Source organism: Amphiprion ocellaris, chromosome 9 (assembly GCF_022539595.1).
Source record: "Amphiprion ocellaris isolate individual 3 ecotype Okinawa chromosome 9, ASM2253959v1, whole genome shotgun sequence".
Classification (NCBI taxonomy): Eukaryota; Metazoa; Chordata; class Actinopteri; family Pomacentridae; genus Amphiprion; species Amphiprion ocellaris.
Window position 1 is genome coordinate 10,747,866 of NC_072774.1, and position 17,096 is coordinate 10,764,961.

At 40.4% G+C, this 17,096-nt stretch overlaps 2 protein-coding genes and 1 long non-coding RNA gene across 6 annotated transcripts in view; 2 read left to right on the top strand and 1 right to left on the bottom strand.

Moving 5' to 3' along the window:
• Positions 1 to 161: 161 nt before the first annotated feature.
• zgc:153896 (uncharacterized protein LOC569930 homolog) lies at positions 162 to 6,253 on the top strand. The gene is made up of 5 exons (XM_023281921.3): positions 162 to 443; positions 2,500 to 2,645; positions 2,778 to 3,401; positions 4,696 to 4,918; positions 5,973 to 6,253. Exons 1-5 carry the CDS (start codon positions 200 to 202, stop codon positions 6,044 to 6,046), a joined length of 1,311 nt encoding a protein of 436 aa, XP_023137689.2. The 5' UTR covers positions 162 to 199; the 3' UTR covers positions 6,047 to 6,253.
• Positions 6,254 to 7,515: 1,262 nt separating this feature from the next.
• Positions 7,516 to 17,096, bottom strand: part of LOC111576314 (sodium bicarbonate cotransporter 3-like) — a 42,957-nt gene continuing 33,376 nt past the window's right edge. For 3 of the 4 annotated variants that reach the window (XM_023281918.3, XM_023281920.3, XM_023281919.2), the window contains 12 exons: positions 16,585 to 16,830; positions 14,590 to 14,695; positions 12,537 to 12,698; positions 12,237 to 12,350; positions 11,394 to 11,555; positions 11,051 to 11,302; positions 10,893 to 10,961; positions 10,640 to 10,813; positions 10,440 to 10,571; positions 10,270 to 10,361; positions 10,090 to 10,197; positions 7,516 to 8,282 (listed from right to left, as the gene is read on the bottom strand). In XM_023281918.3, the coding sequence (XP_023137686.2) occupies positions 8,201 to 8,282; positions 10,090 to 10,197; positions 10,270 to 10,361; positions 10,440 to 10,571; positions 10,640 to 10,813; positions 10,893 to 10,961; positions 11,051 to 11,302; positions 11,394 to 11,555; positions 12,237 to 12,350; positions 12,537 to 12,698; positions 14,590 to 14,695; positions 16,585 to 16,830 (1,699 nt within the window). In that variant the 3' untranslated portion in view covers positions 7,516 to 8,200. Of the gene's footprint in view, positions 8,283 to 10,089; positions 10,198 to 10,269; positions 10,381 to 10,439; positions 10,572 to 10,639; positions 10,814 to 10,892; positions 10,962 to 11,050; positions 11,303 to 11,393; positions 11,556 to 12,236; positions 12,351 to 12,536; positions 12,699 to 14,589; positions 14,696 to 16,584; positions 16,831 to 17,096 lie in introns of those variants that run through there. The other variant, XR_008602780.1, reaches the window with a different exon arrangement.
• On the top strand, positions 12,563 to 16,771 carry LOC118471106 (uncharacterized). Its single transcript, XR_008602783.1, has 4 exons — positions 12,563 to 12,704; positions 13,379 to 13,442; positions 14,566 to 14,715; positions 16,633 to 16,771. It is a non-coding gene; the product is annotated as an uncharacterized LOC118471106 (long non-coding RNA).

Below are 17,096 nucleotides of genomic sequence, written 5' to 3' on the forward strand. Positions count from 1 at the left end.
AGTGAGTCAGACTGCTGCTGTCAGGGTCCACAGATCATCGCTGGCTGATATCACCTCTGATTAGATCCATCAGCCTCCAGGTGAAGGTCTGGTCCTCGCGGCACATCAGCAGATCTCTATCAGAGTTACACATTAAACTGGCGGCAGGTGTGCAGCTCAGGTGAAGCCTCGCCGAGCCGCAGTCAGACTGAAGGTGAAGATGAGGCCGGAGCTCTTCCTCGTCCTCGCGGCTGTGACCTGCGCCGCCGGCAAGCCGCTGAGCAAGGCAGCGACGGCCAAGAACAAGCTGCTGCTCATCTCCTTCGACGGCTTCAGGTGGGACTACGACCAGGACGTGGAGACGCCGCACCTGGACCGGCTGGTGGTGGACGGAGTCAAAGCCAAATACATCACCCCCCCAATGCTGACCATGACCTCGCCGTCCCACTTCACCACCATCACCGGTAACAGCATGAATGGAATGAAATGACATTTTTATTTTTAGTCTATTTAGTTGAAATGCATTTAAATTGAACTGATTTTATTTTCATTAAAGTACCAATGTAATTTAATTCATTTTCATTTATTTAACAATATGTTAATTCAGTTTATTTCTATTCATTTACAAGAATTTTATTTTTATTTATTTTGTTCAGATTTACTTAACTCATTTTATTTTAAGGTACCAATGTTATTTAATTTCTTTTCATTGTTATTATTTTAATTTCTTTTTAGATATTTTAATTAAGTTGTTTAAATTTATTCAAATCTAACTGCTTTTATTTTAATTTTATGTACCAATGTAATTTATTTTATTTATGTTTCCATTATTTTAATTTATTCTATTTTAATTTATCTGCATTTATTCATTTCAAATAATTTAACTGACTTTTATCTTCATGTAACTTAATATAATTTACTTTAATCTCATTTAATTATTTGACTTGATTAAGCTATTTTAAGCTGAGTTTTGAACAACATTTTTTGCTGATACCTTAGTAGTTAAAACTGCAAATATTACTGCAGTTCTAAGTGCAGTTGCGTTACAACAGATACTACTGTTTAACTAATACTGCATTGGGACTATAGCATGTGTTGGAAAGTACAGGTACACAACTAGAATTTATTTCACCTGTACTTTACATAAACAGCCTATAAACAAATTTAAATTTACTTTATTCTTGTATCCTCTACTTTCAGATCCAAGCGCTGTACTTTTTCTCCACTACAGTACTCATTTACTAGTTACTGCACAAATTAGGTCTTTGAACTAAAAAACTATACATAGACTTAAGTATATAAAGTAATTAAAAGCAGTTCTAGCAGTAGAACACTGATTAAGGATCATTAACGTAATTATATCAGATATTGCACAACACATTAAATCATTTTATTACAAGTACTTTTACTGCTGATGCTTTAGTACATTTTGCAGATAATACATTCTGCTTGTTTGATTAGTCTTTTCTCTGTCGCGACAGATTTACATCAGAAATGATTAAAGTTATAATTAACCTTGAGATAAGACGGTTTATTGTCGTGCTTCTAGCAGAGCCCCTTCATGGAAACAGATTCAATATCTCAGAGGCCAGAGTCCTTCAGCTGTGACTGTAGTTTCATATGTTGGTCTCACAGCTGAATGAAGCTGCTGCTCTGTCGTTAGTTTAGCTTTCATTTAAGGCTTAGACCGGTTTTAAACCTGTATGGTCAATGTCAGCGTAACGTCACAGTTTAATCTAAACCAGCAGTTGAAAATCTCATAAACTCATGTAGACGTTTAACCTCTTAAACCTCCTGCAGATCCACTTTAATTCAGGTTTAACTTACTTCTTCTACAGAAACAGTCAAACAAAAGTTTTAAAAACTAAGGTTTACTCAAACTTGCTGCAAACCAGGTTTAACTGAAGTTTGTCTTAAACTGCTGCAGGTCAACTTTAAATCAGGTTGAATTTAAACCTGCATAGAAACCGTTGAAATGAGGTTTAACATAACCCACTGCAGACTCATTTTTACTTAAATTTTGACCAAAGTCTTGGTTTAACTGCAGTTTACTTTAACCTTTTAGTTTAATTTGTTGCAGACCTGGTTGAAATAATGGTCAGCTTTAGCTTGCTGTAAATCCGGTTTTACTAATGTTTAAGTTAAACCTGTCATATACCTGGTTTAACTTAAACTTGCTGTAGAATTGACTTAAGTTAAACCTTCCACAGACCCACTTCAGGTGAGGTTTAACTTAAACCCACTGTGGACTTGGTTAAACTTAAAGCTTCTACAAACCCAGTTTAAGTTAAACACTGACCCAGTTTACTGAGGATTAACTTAAAGCTGGCTTAACTGATGTGAAGAAAGAGAGCCATATCCACAACTGTCATTATTTAGTCTCTCAAACAGTCCTGTTTTGTCTGCTGAAGACTAAACGCATCAGATTCAACTTTCTGTTCGATTTTAGCGTCCTGTCAGTATTAAAAGATTAAGATTAAGATTAATTAATTCTAAGAAACCTGTCTGTGTGTGCATCAGGACGATGGGTGGAGGATCACGAGGTCGTCCACAACATGATGTTTAACGCCACAACAAACCTGAAGGTTCCCCACAAACAGACGCTGACCCGATCTGAGTGGTGGGACAACGGAGTTCTGCCTTTATGGATCACAGCTCAGAACCAGGTGAGGTTCTGATTGATCACAAAAAACCTAGTCACAGAAGCATGACAGATTTGAAGGATGACCTACACCAACCAGATGGATTAGTTCCTAACAAAGGCACTGTTTCAGTATCATGTACATTTTTCATTTCAGGGTCTGAAAACAGCCTCGTTCTTCTACCCTGGAGGTGGGGCCAACTACAGCGGCCAAGCGGTCACCCGAGCAGTTGTGGAGGAGGTAGGCCACCCGGACGACAACGAGACCGAGTGGCGTCAAAACGTTGATACGGTGTTGAACTGGTTCACTGAGGAGGACTTTGACTTTGTGACGCTGTACTATGGCGAGCCGGACAACGTGGGCCACGCCAAGGGCCCTGACCACCCACGGCGCAAGGAGATCATCCGACAGATCGACCGCACCATCGGCTACCTGAGGGAGGCCATCAGTCGCCTCGACCTGAATGACAGCCTGAACGTCATCATCACCTCCGACCACGGCATGACCACCGTCAAGAAGCGCCCGCAGGTAGACGAGATTATCCTCAACAAGTACCTGAATCTAATCCAGCTCAACAGTTTCGAGCTACTGGACTACGGCGGGTTTGGCATCCTGACACCACGGCCAGGACAGGAGCAGAAGGTTTTCGATGCTCTGTCCAACGCGCCCAATTTGACGGTCTACAAGAAAGATGAGATTCCAGAGAGCTTCCATCTGGCCAAGAGCAAGCGGCTGCCTCCCATCGTGGTCGTCGCAGATCTGGGGTTCAACCTCAACTCTGTGAGTTTCACCTCAAACCTTTATTTGCATGCAGATCACATGTTTCCTCTGATAGTATAAGTAGGCAACTTTTGGACACAGTTAAAATAGTCTCCTTCCAGCTTCAGGAGTTCAGAAGTTTCCATTAACATTTTAAGAATTTAAAGCTGAAGTTTTACACACTTAAAGTAAAGTGAGGACCGATAATAAAAGCTTTAATATTTCTTATCAATAAAATGAATTCATACAAAATGCGGTAAATACTAAACCATTCAAGATACATCTGCACCTACTGGAGGTGTGTCTGGATTGGTTTTGATCCTGTTTTTATACTGGTTTTGTTTTAAGAGTTGTTTTGGACTGATTTTAGACTGGTTTTAGAGTGGTTTTGGGCTTGGTTTTGGGATGGTATTGGAGTGGTTTTAGACATTAATTTTGATTTGACATTAGGCTGGTTTTGGACTTGGTTTTGGATTTGGTTTTAGACTTATGTTTAGACTGGTTTAGAAATGGTTCTGGAATTGGTTTTACACTTGTTTTAAACTTAGTTTTGATCTGGTTTTACAATGTGGTTTTTTTTTATTTTTGGGGGGGGCATGTGGCAACTTTGGCTTCAAGCAGATAACTACAACCAATTAACACAACTAAACGCAGAAAACAGAAAAGCTGCTATTAGCACAGACTACAACAGAAGTTAGTTTTTTTTGTCTGCATTTATTCTCATTGTTTAACTCCACAAAAGGGGTGTCAACATTATGAGATTGATGCATATTTTAGTCTTGCAGCCAAATATTTTAATATTTAGTGCATGTGTGTGACCATCACCAGCCCTCCCAGAAAGCTAAGCAGACATTCTTTATTAGAATTCCCTATTATAAGCCAGGGAGGGCAGTGCTACACCTCAGTGATGTGTGGGGGAAACAAAGACTGGACAGGACGAACAGGACGAACAGGGATAGAAACTAACAGGCGGTACTATCACAATTAAAGAGTGTGAGGTGGTGTGTTATTCCCAACTACCTACTGCCCATCAATATAACAGAAAAAAAAAGTTAGTTTTAAAGCAGCTGTTTCCAAGAGAATCCAAAAGTTACTGAAGTTGGTCATCCATTAGTGATGTGTCGAAGATGAGCTGAAGTCTTTTTTTGTATTTTGTGTAAACATTTGTATGATTCAGATATGCAAATGTTTGCAGTGTTTCCAAGAGCTCTCATGTTTTTTTGTTTATCCTCTACAAATCACCTTGAAGCTCCATTTGAAGTGACAGCAGCAACCAGCAGCTGCCTCAGACTCAACTGTCTTTTATTTGTACCAGAGATTCATTGTCTACGTGAACAAAGGTGATCATGGGTACCACAATGGGGAGATGGACATGAAGACGATCTTCAGGGCCTTTGGACCGAGCTTCAAGAGGAACTTCCTGTCGGAGCCGTTCGACAGCATCCACATCTACCCTCTGATGTGCCATCTTCTGCAGATCCAACCGGCGCCACACAACGGGTCGCTGGCTGTGACGGAGAACATGCTGCAGCACAACGGTGAGTCCAAACTGACAAAAGTGGGCCAGATGTTTAGATCGTCCTTCTTCTGAGGTGTATGTAGATGGATGAATTTAGGCAGCAAAACTTCCAGATGTTCAAACACAAGAAAACATTATTTAAAATCCCACAAAGAAGTAAAAATCCAACCCTATGACAAACGTGTCCCCAGGCAGTCATGAACGCCTTACATACTGACAGCAGTACCTCCAAACTTACCTAATTATCAGTTACAAACCGTAAAGCTCAAGTACACAGGGGATATCTTACTGCACAACCAGTACTTCTACTGCAGACATGATGCTAATGATTCGGCCCTCTGGGGGCATCAAATGTAAATCGGGTATTACTCATGTCACTATGAAAGTGATTATACTAATGTGCCACTTTTCCCCCAGGAAAACAGGTTATTTTTAACAAAAACTCGAAAACAGATCTCAGTTTCATTCAGGTCAGTAAAGGCTAACTGTTAACTTCAGCTAGAGCTTCTTTAGCCACCTTTACTGAAATTTGACAATTCATGCAACACCTCAAAAAACTGCGTCTGTTGTACTGAAGCCAAAACCAAAATGTTGGTTGCGTTTTTCACTAGTGGAAGCTACTGCTAGCCTCAGCTAACTCTAATTTAGCTGCTTTTCCCCATTTCCTAAAATTTTATTTTAAATTCAATTTGGATGCTGCAACATCTTAAAAACGGAATTTGTTGTACCACAGAAAACTGAGGTTACAACTTGAGATCTTTTTCAGTCACATTCCTGCTAGCTGAGACTATCCTTGGCTAAGCTAACTTTGCCACTTTTTCCTGACTTTTGAAAACTCAAACTCTCACACTCCAGTATTTAAAGAATTGAATCATTGCACATCATAAATAAGACAAATCATAATGAAGAGATTTGTAGCACCAGATACACTAGTGTTGCTAAAAGCTAACTAGCCTAGCTTAGTAGAGTAGCAGTGAGGATTGTTTATGCAGCGTTTAGTGGGATTCATGTGATGTGTTGTTACACCCATCTGAAGCACATAAGTAATCAGATTACTTTGCGTTTGCTTTCAGGTGGACTGCAGAGAGCTCCGGTGTCTGTTGCTGTGCTGCTGTCGATGCTGATCTCCATGTTCTATGTGCTGTAACTGATCCAGGAAACATCTGGTTTTATAGCGTTTAATCTCGTGAACAAGAGACTTAACATGACATCCAGGTGGATTATTAAATATTTATACTTAATACTAACTTATGATTTTGTGCTTTTTCTAGTATGTTTGGCTGCAAATATTTCACAAGTGTATGTCGTTTTTGTTGGCTTCATGCAGATTTCTGAAATAAATTTTAACACTGAGTGTTTGCCCCACTTTTGGAAATAAATGCATATCTGTGTTGAAGAGTTAGTTTATTTTGTCTGTTGTATTTCCATTAATGTGTCTGCTGCTCTTTATGCTAATTTTGAGTTCTCCATCTCCACTGTAGAGCCCCGCAGAGCCTTAAAGTTTGATGGTCAGTCGTCCAAAATGAGTCGAAAGTTACTCCAAGTTGTCCAAAATGGCACAAACATTGTGGAAGGTAACAAAAAGTTGTCCAAAATGATTCAAAAACCAAGTCAAAAGTTGATCCAGAATGACTGGAAAATTGTCAGAATGACAAACCTGTCCAAAGTGGCTTGAATTGGTTCAAAAATGTTTTTCCTGTAATAACCTGAAACAAGTCCAACATTCTTTTTTTTTTTTGAAGTGACTCATAACTTGCCCATAATGACTTGAAATTCATCCAACTGACATGAATTTGTCCAAAATGACTTGAAACGTGTTGGTATTTACTGGAGTCCACAGTCAAGGAGTTGAGCCAAATAGAAGATCAGACTGTGAAAACCTCCATGTGTCCATGGATGACAGAAATTTTGTGAGATCAACATCAACTGGAAGAAAAGGCTGAGAAGCTCAACAGGTGACAACAGATGAAAACTCACTTTATGTGCTGAACATCTGCTCTGATATGACTTCTGCAGCATCAAAATGCACTGAACACAAAGATATCCACAGATTTTTAATCTTTTTGAGCAATTTTTGACTCATTTTGGAGAAATTTGAAGCCACTTTGGACAAGTTAAAAGTCTTTCTGGACAAAACAAACAATTTTGGACAAGTTTGAAGTCATTTTTTAAAAGTTTGAAGTCATTTTAGACAATTTTGAGTCATTCTGGACAAGGGTGAAGTCATACAGTTTGCTAAATGTCCATTTGAAAAGGTGGATTTCTCTGTTTCCTTTCAGTCAGACTGAAAACAAAAAAATATCCACATAAATATCTTCTATTCTTTGAAAAGCTGCAGGGAGCTGAATCTCTACAACGGAGGTGTAGAGTACAAAGTTAACCCTTTGATGTGCAACATGGGTCAAAAGTGACCCGAGTCCAATGGAAAATGGGTATCTCCTGACCCACACTGCGCATCAAAGGGTTTAAATAGAGACGCAACAGACATAATGGGAAATACAGCAGTTTGAAATAAGCCAGGAAGATCCGTTATCTGTCGCCTCTGCCTCTGAAAAGTGTCTGAAGGAATAGTTCAAAGCTCTCGAGCCAAAAGATGAGTCACACAGTCGTGTTGCATCGGTCTCCGTCACCTTTAATCCTCCTGAAACAGATTTGATTTATTTTTTTTATTGATTTGTTGGATCTGATGGACCCGCTCTGATCGTTGTCACCAAACTGATTTATTGAAACATTAGAAAGAAACTTTAACAGCGGCTGTGAATTCATTCAGCTTTTCTGCTGCAGGCAACAAGGTGAGGCACAACAGTGACCACACACACTGTCACACACACACAGACACTCTCTCACACAGACACACACACAGAGACACACACAGACATACACAACTTAAATCAGCATGTTGGATTAAATAAAACTCCGTCCTGCGTTGTCGGAGGTGAAGAGCCTCGTTTGCTTCATTAAAGCAGAAACATTTAAAACTGTGAAATTAAACTTCAGCTGTCTGTCAGTCGTCCGCCGAGTCTGTTTTTCAGTTCAGCAGCCAATCACAGCGCAGCAGTAGACCGCCCGACTAAAGACCAACCAAAGAAACCTGAGGCAGCTGTTTCCGTTTACGCTCCAAGTGCCGGAGTCTCCATGTTTCACCATAAAACGATGAGAAATTAAAACGTTCACCCCCTCCGAGAAGACGCAGGTGAGAAGTGCTGCAAGCCGAGGTGAAGCCTGATTGGTCAGCTCGGGATCTGTGAATTTGCGGCGCCCTGTCAGAGCAGAGGCTCCGCCCTCCTCGTCCTCCACCACATCATAGTGACGTCTCAGCATCCGTGACTTTCCGACCTTCTTCGTTCTCCACGTTTATCTCGACGCTCGGCAGCTTCTCCTGGCTGGAAGACACAATGACAATATCGTCACGGTGATGGACTGAGCATGTGCAGTCTTAAAACACCTCTGTCAAAGAACCCTTTAACTGTGTGCACATTCAAGTGATTTTTCTGTGTCTAAACTGTTTATAACTGTTTTTTAAGTTATTATTTTTGCCTTTATTGTATAGATATATATAGAGAGACAGGAAATGTGGGTAGAAGAGTGGGGGAATGACATGCAGTAAATGGCCACAGGCTGGATCTGAACCCATGACCACTGCATTGGGGACTATAGCCCCTGTTTATGGGTCATCTGCTCAGCCAGCTGAGCCATCTGGGTGCCCCTTAACTGTTTATTTTATTGGGTTTAAAACTCATCTGATTAATCTGGAAGTTCTATAATGCGACTGATTTTTATTTTTCTCTAAAGCACTTCATAACATTGTTTGGTACTTATATTTTTTGCTTCTCAATACAAAGTTTCTGCACTTTGATTGCTTGCAAACCCTCCTTTAAATGTTCAGTAAACATCCAGTAATCTGGAAAATAACGTTAATACTCAAAATAACCATGAAATAATGAAGCATCAGCCATCACCTTTAAAATCCACCCAGCCAGCACAACAACCAAAGTCAACACCTACAAACCTTCCTGGATTCTTTCCTTCATTAACTTTCTAATTTCATAGTAATTAAATCGCCTTTTTAAAAACTCACATTGTGCTCTGCAGCCTCCAGGTTCACAGAGTCACAGACATCAATATTTTAATGCTTTGATAAAGATAAATCTCTGTCTGACTAACTGAGATTTCAACAGCATCAATTACTGACTGGCCTCATGCTGTGGAGGATCTCTTCGCTGTCGTATTAGGTCACTAGGGTTAGCTAACTGACTCTGAGCTGCTGCATCTCACTGACTGACTCAACCTCCATTTAACACGCTTTAGTAATAAAAATAACTATTTATACAACAGCTTTGAAAAAATGTGTTTACAGACACTCCAACACTCAGGAAGGACACTGAACAACAGAGGGCCAAACAGAAAGAAAAAAGACCAGAGAAGCAAAAAGTGGGGAAATATAGTTAAACACAACAAAAGACGTACAAAATAAATCAATACAGCAAACACCAATGGGTACAAATTAAATAATAAAAGCGCCAGAAATGCAAATTAAAGAAGAAGAACAAGCTGAGTAAAACAACATTGAAGGTCAAACTACAAAATAAGGATAAAAACAATAAATAAATTTTAAAAATTAAATGCATAAAAAAAAGATGACATCCCTTTAACCATCACTCTGCCAGATCTGTATCTGTATTAACCTATCCATACATGTGTAGCTAGCCTGTAGGGAAATAATATCAACCAGTCTCAGTTCAATAACCCTTCTAAATCTGGTTGTCACCTATTTAGTGCTTCATCTTATGTCCTGTACATATTTTTTAGACACACTTAAAACAGTCATCTTTGGACGTCCATTTGCAGCTATGGTACTGTTTTGCTTCTAACTTGATCACATACATCCTGTTTCCATGGAAATCTGGACTCTGATAGAACCATCAGGACCCAGACTTTACAAGCATGAGACCATGAAAACACTTTAAACACAGCTAGCTACCCTTAATTCCCTAGCAACACAGCTAGCGAGACCCTAGCAACCACCTCTGACAACCTAGCAACACCCTCAGCAACCACATTTGCTGTTATGTGACTCAAAATCAATGTATAATCTGTGTAAATCTTTATTTCCACTTCACTTATAAACTGTTCACTCTGTCCAACAGGACCCTCAGCAGGTGACATCACCAGGTGTGGAGTGGAGTTTACCTGGGGCAGCGTTTCAGAGGTTTGCTGTTGTCAGAGTTCATGGAAACTGATTTCCAAATGCCGCTTTTAGCCATTTCATCTGAGATATTCACTTCTGATGGATCCGAGCTGTAAACACACAAAAAAACTTTAGTGTCTGCAGCAAAGTCCACAGATCAGCGTGTTCTGTCCTTGACTCACCGTCCTTTCAGGCTCTTGATGGGGAACTTGATGTCGTTTTCTTGGTCGTACGGCGGTTCATCCTCCGCCTCCTCCAGCATCCGCCGAGCGGCCTGGAAGACACACAACAAACTGAAGCAGAGCCTGAAGCAGAGTCACATGGTTTTATGAGTCCAGCCTCAGAGTCTCACCTCCTTCTCCTTCTTCTTCTTGTCGTCATCCTTCTTCTTCTTGCTCTCCGGGATCAAGTCGTCCAGCCAGCTCAGCTCTCTCTTAGTGAAGCAGAAATCCAAGAGCTTCCGGATGAACACCAGAGCCAGAACCTGCAGAGAGCAGCAGCAGATCAGTTACTGTTCAGGGAGAAATGAAACAAAATTGTCGTTGGTCTCACCATCATGGGGAAGACAACGGCGGCAGCTGAGGTCTTGATGACCCAGAGGACGATGAGGCAGGACATCTGGATCACGGTAAAGACATGGACCTTCCACAGAGGGACGTAGCGCAGGTAGATCAGGTCTGGCTGGTGTTTGGCCGGCATGCCAAACAGTTTGATGCGATCGAAGAGCTGCAGGACGGACAGATAGATGAGAGATTAAACTTACTTTAACAGTGCGGCAGGACAATTGATGGATGCAGAGACAGACCTGGATGCCTTTGAGCGAGGACACTCCCATGTAGAGGAAGACTCCGTACAGAACGGGCATCGGGATGAACTGAAGGACAGACAGAAGACATGGTTTACTGTTTAATGGACACCGTGGGACTCAACCGTCTCTGTGAGGACTGCAGGCGAGACGCTCACCTTGAGGACGGACGTCATGAAGACTGAGCAACCCATCAGGACGAAGATCATGAAGCCGGTGACCCGCTGCTCTCTGATACCCAGGAACTTAGGCTGCTCGCCGGGCGCCGCACATTCCGACTCCACCTTCAAACTGTTGACGTGCGAGATGGAGAGCACCGTCGCCGCCACAAACCACGGCAGGCCCATGATGGAGCAAATACCCAGCATGACCGCCACCACCAGCAGGTCCAGGTGGTAACCGCAGCCTTTCTGCAGGTGAAACAAACACCAGGAGGTACGGTAAATCACCCGTCAGACACTAAACGGACTGATATCAGCGCCCGTGTAGGTAGGAGCTCACCTTCAACTTGTTCTCCTTCCTGTTGATGATGACGGCGGTGATCTGCTGGTCCATGAAGATGAGGATGGTACACAGCAGAGCGGGGATGGCGGCTGCCAGCAGCGTCCACCAGGGGTTCGGTCCCAGTGGAGAGATGAGCCAGCCTCGAGTGTTGGACGTGGGCTGGAGATTGATAACGGTGTTAGAACACTTGGTAGAACCGAGCTGAGTTCAACAGCCATGATATCAGTACTGACCATCTACCATTTACTAGGGCTGGACCTTAATATCCAGATATCTGAACATTCAGTTGTTACGGTGGTATCCGAACATTTATTTTGAGATCCGAATATTCGGATCCGAATATTCAGATCCGAATATTCAGATCTCAAAATAAATTTTTGAGACAAATACTCAGTATGCAAAGGTTTTAATTTTCAGTTTAGACGATGTCAAATATTTGCTGTTTTTACCTTCTTAAATGTGAAGATTTGATTTTGATTTGATGAAGACACATGAACACTGTTTCTGGTTGTTTTTTTACAGAATCGATTTGATAAAAATCTTTAAACTAACATTTGCAAAGCGATGAGGTCGTTGCCTTCACATTTACCCTGCAGTAACGAAGCAGACGTAAAAACATTTCTACACTCAGTTAGGTAACGTACAGTCACATGACGCTCCCAAATAAAGCCACTGATAGGCAGCGTTCTCTGACCTGTTGCCACACTGAGCTAACAGCAAACCAAACTGTGATCAGCTTTGATCTGACAACACCGCTCAGGGAAAGGATACCAAATCAAAATCTACAGAGAGCAGAGAAACAAACCCCTGCAGGGTAATAAAAGTAGACAGGTGCGTTACCTCGAAGCGGTCCGGTACCCTGAGTTTGGGTGAAGGGACTCCCACCAGATAATCCACCAGCACCATGATCATGATGGTCAGGAAGACGGCAAAGTCGCTGATGGTGGATCGAACCTGCAAAACATGAGCGTTTTTTTCTCGTCAGTAAAACGTTGTGATGAGTTTTTGAGCTTCTGTGATCGTCCCTGACATCAAGTCCTGATCTTAAATTCAGTTTCATGCAGGTATATGAACTAAAATCTATCTGCAGAAGAAAATTAGAGAAAACAAACAAACAACTGTGAGAGTAAACCGACGGACCTTGGTGGGGAAATATCTCTTGGTCTTGAACTGTTTGAGGAAGGAGGAGAGGAAGAAGGTGGTGAAGAAGAGGATGACAGACCAGAAGAGGACGTCGGGGACATATGGACCGTGGGGGCTGCAGGCCGAACCCAAGAACTTTCCTTTTAAATCCAGACAGTCCTGAAGGTACAAAGAAACCCAGAGCTGAGTTGAAGTGAATGAGAAAACCCCCAAATCCACTTTTAACATCACGACTTCAGCACAAAGCAGATTCACTCAGTTTCATGTCACATCTGGAAAGAAAACGATTTAGTTTTAAGGGTTTAGATTTGAAGCAGCTCATTTTCACAAAGTTTTGCTTAATGTCCATAAATCCGTATAAGGATTAGTGAAATATTTTGTTACATGACATATGACCCACTATAGTATGTGTGTAATTTGTATGTTGCACAGTTAGCATGTGTTACATTACTTAAGTGTCTTTTCTAATTACGTTTACACAATTTGACTGTTAACATAGTCAAACAACTGAACAGCCTACTAGCTAATTCACTTTCTTGCACGCACAGTCCTGTCTCTTTGTAATCCACTATAAAAGTTCACATTTTTTCAACACACTCAAAGCAAATACTGGACCTCATAAAAACTGGAGGTGGAGTTTTGCAAGCACATCGAAGATCACAGTGGTTCTCAAAGGAACCAATGCAGTTTTGGTTGATTACAAACACAGAGTTCAGTTGAAATGAGGCATAAATTAAAGCATGTTTTGGGGTGTTTTTTTGCATCTTCTGTTAAAACTTGGATTTTCTGGTAAAGATGCTCCCTCTCTGTTTGTCTTTACTTGCTGGTCTCCGATTTAGACGATTGAAAACCCGGATCCTGATCTGTGCTCGATGTGTTCTCTACATATCTCCTTCCACACGGGTATTGTATGAAATCACTCATTTTTTGTCACTGGGTTCTGATTCAAGTTTGTTGTAGATGTGCTAAAGTGAAGATCAGTTTACTGATTAATGGATTTTCAGGAGAACTTCTCTGACAGATCAGATGTTCAACATTTGGAATGTTTTATGTGGGAACCCAGCTAACAGGGAATGTTCCAACAACATCAACACCTACAAGTTCTAACAAGATTTTAGAGTTTTAATCTGATGTTCAAACACTGTTTAATGGATATTTAGAATGTTAGCTGCAAAGTTCACAGGACGTTGTCAGGAACACAGATTACGTTCTATGATAACAAAGGAGAATGGTTCTCAAAATAGCATTTAAAAAAATGTTTTTTCAGATGTTATCAAGGCCTCAGATGATTTTTATAAAATGCTCTTGTAATGTGATAAATTAACAAACGTGAAACACTCTTCCTGCAATGTTCTGAGGACAGTTTGGGGATGTTTTTGAGGGAACATATTATAGAATGTTCTTTTATAAAATGTTTCCCCAGTGATAACAAAGGAAGGAGTGAGTAGATAAAATTTGGTCTCTGCTGGAACTATTCGATCATTTGGATCTGCTGTAAACTATTCTGTTCTTGTCCAAAATTACCTGAAACTTGGATAAAATGGCAAAAAACTTGTTTAGGATGATTGAAAGTTTGTCCAAAAATAACTAAAACATGGTCCAATTTAATGCAAAATCTGTCCAAAATTAGTCAAAAATTGCCAAAAATGAAACAAAACTGGTGCCAAATGAGTCAGAGTTTGTCCCAATGGACTCATATGAGGAATCTGGCATGGTTCAAATAGCTAAAACCTGGAACTTTAACTGAGCTGATCCTTCTGTCTTTCTGTGCAGACAAAAAGGGAAAAGTCAATAACAAATTCCATTTGCATTTTTTTGCAAGGAAAACTGACAAACTCTGAGGATATTTTTTTTTTTTGCTTTTGTTGCTATTCCAACTTTTTTCTAGATAACTAAATAACCTGCAGCTTTATGAGGCGCCTCCACTATAGCAGAAAACATTAGAAGACTCATGAAGACTCAGACAGCAGCGATCAAACATTTTCTGAAGAAATAAAATCTAAATGTTAATCTACTGCATCTCCAGAAATTCCCTCCGTGCTGTTCACACCTTCACACTCAGCTGCTCCCACTCGATGCTTTCTGACGTCAAGTTTCTGCTGCTCCAGATCTGTTGGACTTCAGCCGAGGCATTGGCAGGCGGAGAACACTGACACCTGAAATAGAGCAACAACAGGTGAGTCAACTAACAGCAGAGACACTAACTGAGAATTCTGCTTTTGTGCTTTTATTGAGCCTCTTCTCCTTCTGACTCTGACTTGAGTTTATGTGAAAAGAAAAATCAGCCACAAGGCCCAGCCCCTGATCAATATAAGATCCTGTTAGATATTTATATAACACTTTTATTATACGACTATAATTTCACATACAAATTTAGAAGCGTACAGTTTTATCATTTCTGTGTCATTTCAGATAAGTGTTGCTGCATTGTCTTCAATTTTGTTCAGACTTCACGTATTTGTTATTAGGCAACCAAAACTGTCAAATATTTTTGGCTGAATTTTGAGAATTTCATGTGTTTTCAGACCTGGCAATTTTTCTATTCTTTCCAAAAAACATGTTACCTGGAAAGCAAGTTCTATCTCTGTCTCCAGAAATGTAACTCCAACAGTCTGGGTGTTTTGAAAGAGCAAAAACTGGAACTTTGTCTTGCCAAACTTGACACACATCAAATTCTACTGATGTTAGAGGCATTAAAGTTGGTAAAATGTGGACTACAGGCTGTATTTTTAGTAGGAAATATAGATACATCCATAGATAAACACGTACAGGAACATTCTGGATTCACACTACCATCCTTGATTGAACATTTTGCAATGTTTTCCATTTCCAAGGATCAAAAATGAAAATGGGTTCTCAGCTGGATTCATTCAATCACATAAAACTGGCCCAAAATTACTGAAAGATTTTTCAAAATGAATCAAAATTCGTCCAAAATGGTCAAAATTGACATAAGGATTGCCCAAAATGACAAAATGTATCAAAAAAATGATCAAAATTGAATTGTCTCAATGGACTCACAACCACCATTTTTTCATTTCAAAATAGCAAAAAATGGAACCTTTTTTGCTATACTTACCATACATTAAATTCTACTGATGTTAGAGGTGTTAAAAGTTGATGAAATGTCAACCAAAAACTGGATTTCTTAAACACTTAAAGGACCTTTCTGTTGGACACAGACGTAAACTTTTGCAATTCTTTCCATTTTCAAAGGCCAATAGTTAAAAATTTGTCCTCTGCTGGAGGCATTCAGTCATTTGAATCTGCTGGAAACTATTCTGTTCGTGTCCTCCCCATTTAATTACTGTGGGAGTTAAATTTCTGGAGATACCATGACTAAGGATGACAGGACCAGATCGGCTTAATAGACAATTAAGCCATCAGCCAATCACAGGCCACTATGCTCTGCTGCCTCTCATTCCCTGTTTGTGTAAGGTTCAGAAGAGAGCGCTTGTTAACTCTGTGATGCACAAAATGGGTGAAAAGCGATCCAAATCCAATGGAAAATGGGTATCTCCGGACCCACACTGCGCATCAAAGGGTTAAGACTGTTCATGCTAAATATATATATACATCTATCTATCTATCTATCTATCTATATATATATATATATATATATATATATATATATATATTTAGTGTGTTTTCTGTCACTTGTGCGTGCATTTTACAAGTAAGTGAATATGCTCTTTGTTTAGTTTCATTTTAATATTGTGGATAGTGTGGTAGCTGACTGGGTTTATAATCGATACTCACTTGCTCATTGTTGGTTTATAATGAGGCAAGATAAGTTTAAGTTAAGTTTTTTGTGGGTGAAAATGCAAAAATTCTCAGGTCTGAAAGCAAATAAAATTCTCAGATTTTAGTTTTGGGTCTCAAATAACAAACAAGTAAACTCTGAGCAGAATTTGAGACAGTGAGGCAACATATATCCTGAACTCTGTCTGAACTGACCTGGACTGACCCAGTTCTGTGCTTATTTTCTGGAGCCCAGTTAACAGGCTAGTATCTATTTCCCAGAGGTTTGCAGCCATTTCCTTACGTGTAGAAGGTGAGATTGTCTAAGTTGTTGTGCATGTTGATGGGGTAGACCTCCCCGAGGTGTGCCAGCTTCTCCAGAGCCTCGTAGATAAAGATGATGCAGATGAGGGCAGCAAAGGCCTCCTCAGTGAAGCGGGTGATGTAGCAGACCAGAGAGCTGGCGTCCGTGGCGACCAGCAGCAGGCAGAGGAAGGCCGTCCACAGGCCGATGCTGGTCCTCAGAGACAGGTAGGACAGACCGTATTCACTGCAGAACAAGGAGAGAGGCGAGGTTAGGGTCAAACACTGGGTTCACTTTGGCTTCAGACAAACTCATCAAGATTATTGTCACGTGAGAACTAAGCTGTGTTTTACAAAAACAAATAAATCCATTTCAGTCCTTGATACGAAACCCATCAGTCAGAAGTAAAACAAGAGGAGCTTTAAAATGCTAAAATGCTAGTGTTTACTGGATTTATTTCTGCAAAATATATATATATTTTTAGATCTTGTTATCTGAACAAAAAATGTAAA

Excerpts from the sequence above, each read along its gene's own strand:
- zgc:153896 (XM_023281921.3), top strand. The coding sequence starts at position 200 with ATGAGGCCGGAGCTCTTCCTCGTCCTCGCGGCTGTGACCTGCGCCGCC. Across the intron at positions 3,402-4,695 it reads TGGGGTTCAACCTCAACTCT|AGATTCATTGTCTACGTGAA; the intron begins GTGAGTTTCACC and ends TATTTGTACCAG. Across the intron at positions 4,919-5,972 it reads GAACATGCTGCAGCACAACG|GTGGACTGCAGAGAGCTCCG; the intron begins GTGAGTCCAAAC and ends GTTTGCTTTCAG.